The sequence below is a fragment of the Lepus europaeus genome, chromosome 3 (assembly GCF_033115175.1).
Source record: "Lepus europaeus isolate LE1 chromosome 3, mLepTim1.pri, whole genome shotgun sequence".
Lineage (NCBI taxonomy): Eukaryota > Metazoa > Chordata > Mammalia > Lagomorpha > Leporidae > Lepus > Lepus europaeus.
Genome location: NC_084829.1, coordinates 129,606,381 through 129,612,380, shown reverse-complemented (window position 1 = coordinate 129,612,380; position 6,000 = coordinate 129,606,381). Strand labels below are relative to the sequence as shown.

Sequence of the window (6,000 nt, the reverse complement as noted above, 5' to 3'; positions counted from 1 at the left end):
GGAGGTGACAAGGAGATGGCCTCAAAGGGCTGTTGTAAGATTGAAGCCAGAATCTAATTATAGGGCCCAGAGGTGGTTGAGGTGATGGGAATAGAAAGGGAGCAGTAGGGAAAGCACTACAGAAATGGGAATGGAGAGTTGAACAACCAGTTGTGGAGTAGGAGGGAGGAAGACATAATAAGCTCTTTTCCAGACTGACTTGTGTAATTGAGAGTTCATTGTAAGTATGGAAAATAATAGAGATGAGCATTTGGCCTAGCAGTTAGGACACCGGAATCCATATTGAATGTCTAGGCTCAAGTCTTGAGTCTGCTGCCAATTCCATTGTCCTGATGAAGTGCACCCCGGAGGCAGTAGTGATGGCTCAGGTAGTTGGGTTCCTGCCATCTACTGGGGGACCTGCATTGTGTTCCCCTTGCCTCATGGCCATTGTGAACCTTTGAAGAGTGAACCAGTAGATGATAAATGAATGTCTGTCTGTCTGTCTCTCTCTCCCTCTCTCTCTCTCCTCCCTCTGTATGTCTCTGCTTTTTAAATAAATAAAAAAATAAAAATTTTTAGAGACTTTGAGTAAGATGAATAAATTGTTTATTTATCATTGTTACTTTATAGATAGAATGATGCAACTTGAAGTTTGAGGAATTTTAGACAGGTAGACCAATCATGAAGATCAACAAAGAGCTTCAGTTTAGACTAGTAGGTACACAAAAGAGGAGAAGGTTTTTTTTATGGAAAAAAGGATAGCAGCATCTCTTGCATTCTTTCATGCCTTGAGCTTGTTTATTAATCTACAAAACAAAGAACAGCATGTTGGTAAAAAAGAATGGAATTTGGCCAGAATCCTGTACAAATCCAGCTTTTGGTGCATAGCAACTCTTATTTAAATCCAGAGGCTTAACTTGTCCCTTATGTTAATATGCTAATAGAATGATGAAACTGGAAATGTGTACAAATAATTTTAGACATGTGGACTACTAGATCATCCTCATAATAATAACCTTAATTTCCTTCTACTATGTACAGAGTTGGGGTTGTGTGCTTGGCCTAGGGGCTAAGTTGCGCACATCTTCTGTTGAAGTGCATGAGTTCCATATCCAGCTCGGGTCCCAATTCCAGATGCAGACCCTGGGAGGCAGCAGGTGATGGCTCAAGTAGTTGGGTCCCTGCTCCTCCTGGGTCAGAGTTCTGCATTCAGTTCCAGGCTCCTGGCTTTGGTTTGGCCCAGCCCTGGCTGCTGCATGTATGTGGCTAGTGAGCCAGTGGTTGGGATCTCTTTGTCTCTCAGATACATAAATCATTTTTTGGGAGGTAGATGATAACGATACCTATTTTGTAGGGCGAGAGAGAGGACTTGAAGGGATATAAAATGAGTATATACTATATATGAGCATGCAATTATGTAAATGAATTTGTAATACATCTGAAACATTTGTCCCAGAGAGCATGGCAGATAGTAGTACACGCTCAGCAAATGCTACTTCTTTAACCCACAGCAAAAACATGGAACAGTGGTGAAATGTACCTCTTTTTTGACCTTGTAAAGTGTTTTGGTAAAGCAAGAAGTGTATTCGGCATTGACTTTTATTATTACATTTATTTTATTATATTTATTATATTGACTTTTACAAAGAAAGTGGCATTCCAAGGCACACAGAAATTTTTAGGAGGGCACTCTCTGCTGGACCCACGAGGTAAAGGCCTCTTCCTGACAGCCTGGAAGCACTGGCTGATGCAGTGGCTCATTCGGGCGCTGAAGAGAAGGAGTTAAGGAATGCCCTTACTCATGTTACATGAAGTAGCAGCAATTATCAGATGGAAACAGGAATTGGGAAGGGGGAAAAAGGCTGTGCAGTAACTCACTGTTTCCTAACCAAGACGGTTTGTGCTTACGTTAAAAACCGAACACACAATCTGGCAGCTTAATCAGATAGGAATAAGTCTGGCCTGAGGGGAGCAGTATCCCACCAGAGCCCCCAGCTGAACCGCAGCCGCCAATCCACTTACAGTCACAGCTTCAAATCCGAGAGCCAGGAAGCTCTCCATGGGCGAGACCCCGCCCTCCCCGTGTGAATCGCCAGCCTCGGGGGGCGGAGCTGGCCGATGCTAATGAGCGAGTTGCCAGGCAAGGCAGGAACTTCATTCTCCTTCTCTGTGTAAGGATCGCAGAAATTATGCCCCTTCTGTCACCATGAGCTGGCTCTCCAGTTCCCAGGGAGTTGTGCTCACCGCCTACCACCCCAGCGGCAAGGACCAGGCCGTGGGGGACAGCCATGCACAGGGAGGTGAGGAAGCCACCTCGAGGTAAGCCAGAAAACAAAACCCAGCCTCCTACCTGCTCTAGGAAAAAAGTGACAGGGAAGTTGGTGCGGGGAGAAGGGGATTACCTCTGCACTTCGCACCTGGTTTCCTGCAACCGCGGAGCTGCTTGGCGGGGGGAGGGGGCGCTGGGTACTGCTCCTCCAGTTCCAGGTCCCGGACAGCCCTGTCATTCCCGGCGTGGCTGGATATGGGGATACGGCTGCAGGGCTCTCGGACCATTTGCCTAGCAGGTGCACTTGCAAATGTTGAAAGATCAGATGACCGTGTCTGACACACTTCCTATGAGATGGAATTCTTGAATGGGCTCAGGGCACAGCCACTGGAACTTCTAGTTGGGAAAGTCTGCCAAAAAAAAAAAAAGGGGGGGGGGGGGAGGCTGTTCACTGGGCAAGCTGTTGTTGTTGGAGTGTATGTGTGCGTGTGTGTGTGTGTGTGTATGCTTGTGAGAGAGAGAGAGTGTGTATGTGTTTCCTCTCCTCACTGAAAGCAAACGTCCTAGGCAAAAAGCCCAGGACGCTGGCCTGTGGCAGTCTGTTCCACATTCTTTTGTGTGTGTACCCCCCCCCCCCCGGCCCCCCAGCCCCAGCTTTTAAGAAGGAGTTTCTGTCAGGAGGTAGCACTCTGCTGCCAAAGTGAAATGTGGTTAATGTTAAATCATTTTATAGGCAGAAAGGGCAAATGTTCTATAGACCACTGTGGGGCAAAGAGTACCTTTTTCCTTTGCTGTGCACTTTGTTCTGTTTTCCAAGGGCTTTCCCTCCTCCTCTCCCCTGAATGACCTTCTTGCTAGCAGAACATTTTTACCTCCAATCTTAGATATAAATAGTCAATATTGGCCTAGGAGATTGCAAAAAAGCAAATGCTAACCTAATAGCCTGGGAGGCTAAATTAGTTATCAGTAAGCACATTTCCTCCTTGATGCTTAATGTGATAATAAAACCTTCTTTGTTCTTATGTGACTTACGTCTGTGCCGTAAGAGCTGACATAATGCCTTCTTTCATTTGTTGTAAAATCCTCAAGCATGGGGGAGGGAGACAAATCAAAGGCCTGGCTCTAATACTCTGTGTCGAAGCCCAGGCTTCATGAACTTTTTCTCAGAGAGCATCCACAGGATGTCTTCCGTTAAATGAATTCATGTCCACAGATACGAAAGAGTGGCTGCCTGCGCTTTTGATGTGTTCACACTTTATGTTCAGTCATTGGAAGTGTTTTCTGGGAGAGAGCATCACATGTTGTCGTTCCATTGTCCTATAGAACATCATGTATAAGTAACATGTCGGCAGCAAGCAGTCCCGCCCTGCCTTAAGTTGGATTGCACGTGGCAATCTCCATGGCCAGAATTGGGCACGCTCGGCATGGTCTCCGTGGACTCCAGGCTGAGGTGTCCTGGGGGTCTGAGCAGAATTGTGCATCTTGACTATGAGTGTGAGTAGACCTTTAGGGACCTGGACTCCAAACTTCTCATTTTCACTTGGAGGACTCCACCCCCAGGGATGGCTTAGGTGGTTGCACCTGTAGTTCTAGGCTTTTGCCGGGGCTGATAAGAGGCTCTTTATCCTGTGTGTGCAGTTCTTGTTGCTTGTTGTGGGTGGCCTGTACTTGAGTGGGTTCAGAGAACAAGAGAGAACAGATCAGTCTCAACATAGACAGAAGCGGAACCAAGAAGCACTAAGGTGACACGGTGGGCAAGGCCTTCACAGTGAGCACTCTTGGTGGGGTGGCAACTCCAGGTCTGTTTCTTAGTGCCTCCCACCTGCCTGCTGGCTCCCATATTGCATGTCCATAGCAGCCCCAAATTCTCACAATTTCATTGGAACCTGAGGCTTAGTTATTTTTATTGGTTGAAGGAGAGATTGATTTGAAAGCTGGAAGAAAGGAAGGAGAGAAGAGGGGGCAGTTCTCATTAACTTTGACCCTTAAGCAGAGAATAATTTGTCAGATAAGGGTGATGTTACCTTGGGAGGCAACTTGTTTAGCTTGGAAGGATTGAGATACTGGAATTGGCATGGGGGTGGGGATGGATGGGTGGAGGAAGGTTTTGAGAGTTGGGTTGGGACAGTGGTGATCACCTATGGCTGGTGAAGGGGGTTGCCCTGGCCAGGTTAGTCACCAGTGGTTTTAGAATTAGGAAGTTGCTCTAAGGTATAAGGTTAATGGTTGATGCCTATTTTAAAAAAGCATTCCAATCAGTCAAAACAAAACAACTGAAACTTTGAAAACAGAGCCAAATTAGACTGTATTCCTTGTTGACTGTTCAAAAGTTGCTGGAGAGAGCACAAATTATTGTCTCTTCTAAGTCATATGAACTTTGATAAACTATTTAATCATTTAGTTCAGTAGGTAAATTCATGCACCTATAATGCCATTTGAAATGTATAGTGACTTTTTCATACGATTTAGGGTATTTATAAAAATATTTGATTTTTAACCTTGCTTTACCAAGTCCTTTTTTGAAAAACTTAGTTGTTTTGGTTCCTTGAAGAATCTGCCAGTCTGAAATTCCCTCCATTCCATCATTCCTCGTTATCAGAGCACATTTGTTGAGATGGCAGATTCATGAATTCCTCCTCCTCCTCCTGGTTAGAGCCTCTAAAGTGTTTGTAGACTCCTGTTTTCATTGTTACTGTAATGTTTTCTCCTCAAAACATCAGGATTTGAAAAATATGTGTTAACATTAGTTGTTCTGGCTGACTTGTTCATGGTCAAATGTTTCCAAAGCAAACTACTTTTTATGAGTAGCTATATTTATAGGACTTTATTTACTTGTTTTTTCAAGCAGGCTTCTTAATATTTACTTTTGAAAGGAATTTTTCAAAGGATAAGGCACTTTGCCTATTCTTCCTGTTCTTTTTTTACTTTATGTGTTTATTCGAGTGTATTTTCTGATGCTTACCTGAAACTATACAATTAATTTTATACCTAGAAACCTTTTATCTAAGGTATATAATCTTCATGCATTTCATAAATACAAATTTAGGAACATAGTGATACTCCCTACCCTACCTTCTCTCCCACCCTCACACCCACCCTTCTTCCTCCTCCCTCTCCTATTCCCATTCTTATTGTTTTTTTTTTCCCCTAAGATCTATTTTCAATTAACTTTACACACATAAGATTAACCTTGCAATAAGTAAAGGTTCAGCAAATAGTATTAAAAAAAAAAACTGTTCCCCAACAGTCGAGACAAGGGCAGTTTAAAGTCATCACATCTCGAAGTTCTCTCTTGACCATCATTTTAAGAAAAACTTTTAATTGCTATGCATATCATGTCTAAAATATTCTCATGTGAATAGGTATTTTTTCCATAATTGATCCTTTTCACTCTTTACATAGGTTGAAGGATGAGGTCCTCTTTTTGTCTTCTATAAATGAGTATGTGAGACTCTTTGTCTAAGCTTTTGTTGAATCCATTTGCCATTGACATGGGGTAGGCAGAACCAAGAGACATCACACTGGGGACATAAATCCTGGGCTCCAGGAACAACCATGCATTTACATCTCAGCTCATTAGTGATGTAGACCTGAAAAAGTTAGTTCACTCGCTACCTGTTTTCTGAACTTCATAATAGTACTGGCCTCTTTGGGACGATTAAGTGGGAAAGAGTTAGCCCACGGCCATAGGATAGTGACTGGCTCATAGCAACCTGATATTTGCCTTAACACTATGTGAAGCGAAGCGA

At 43.7% G+C, this 6,000-nt stretch overlaps 1 protein-coding gene across 1 annotated transcript in view; it reads left to right on the top strand.

Moving 5' to 3' along the window:
* Positions 1-2,122: 2,122 nt before the first annotated feature.
* The window catches only part of ARHGAP18 (Rho GTPase activating protein 18), a 140,708-nt gene continuing 136,830 nt past the window's right edge, over positions 2,123-6,000 (top strand). Inside the window, exon 1 of the mRNA XM_062186747.1 lies at positions 2,123-2,301. Coding sequence (XP_062042731.1) covers positions 2,189-2,301 — 113 coding nt within the window. The 5' untranslated portion in view covers positions 2,123-2,188. The remainder of the gene's footprint in view (positions 2,302-6,000) is intronic.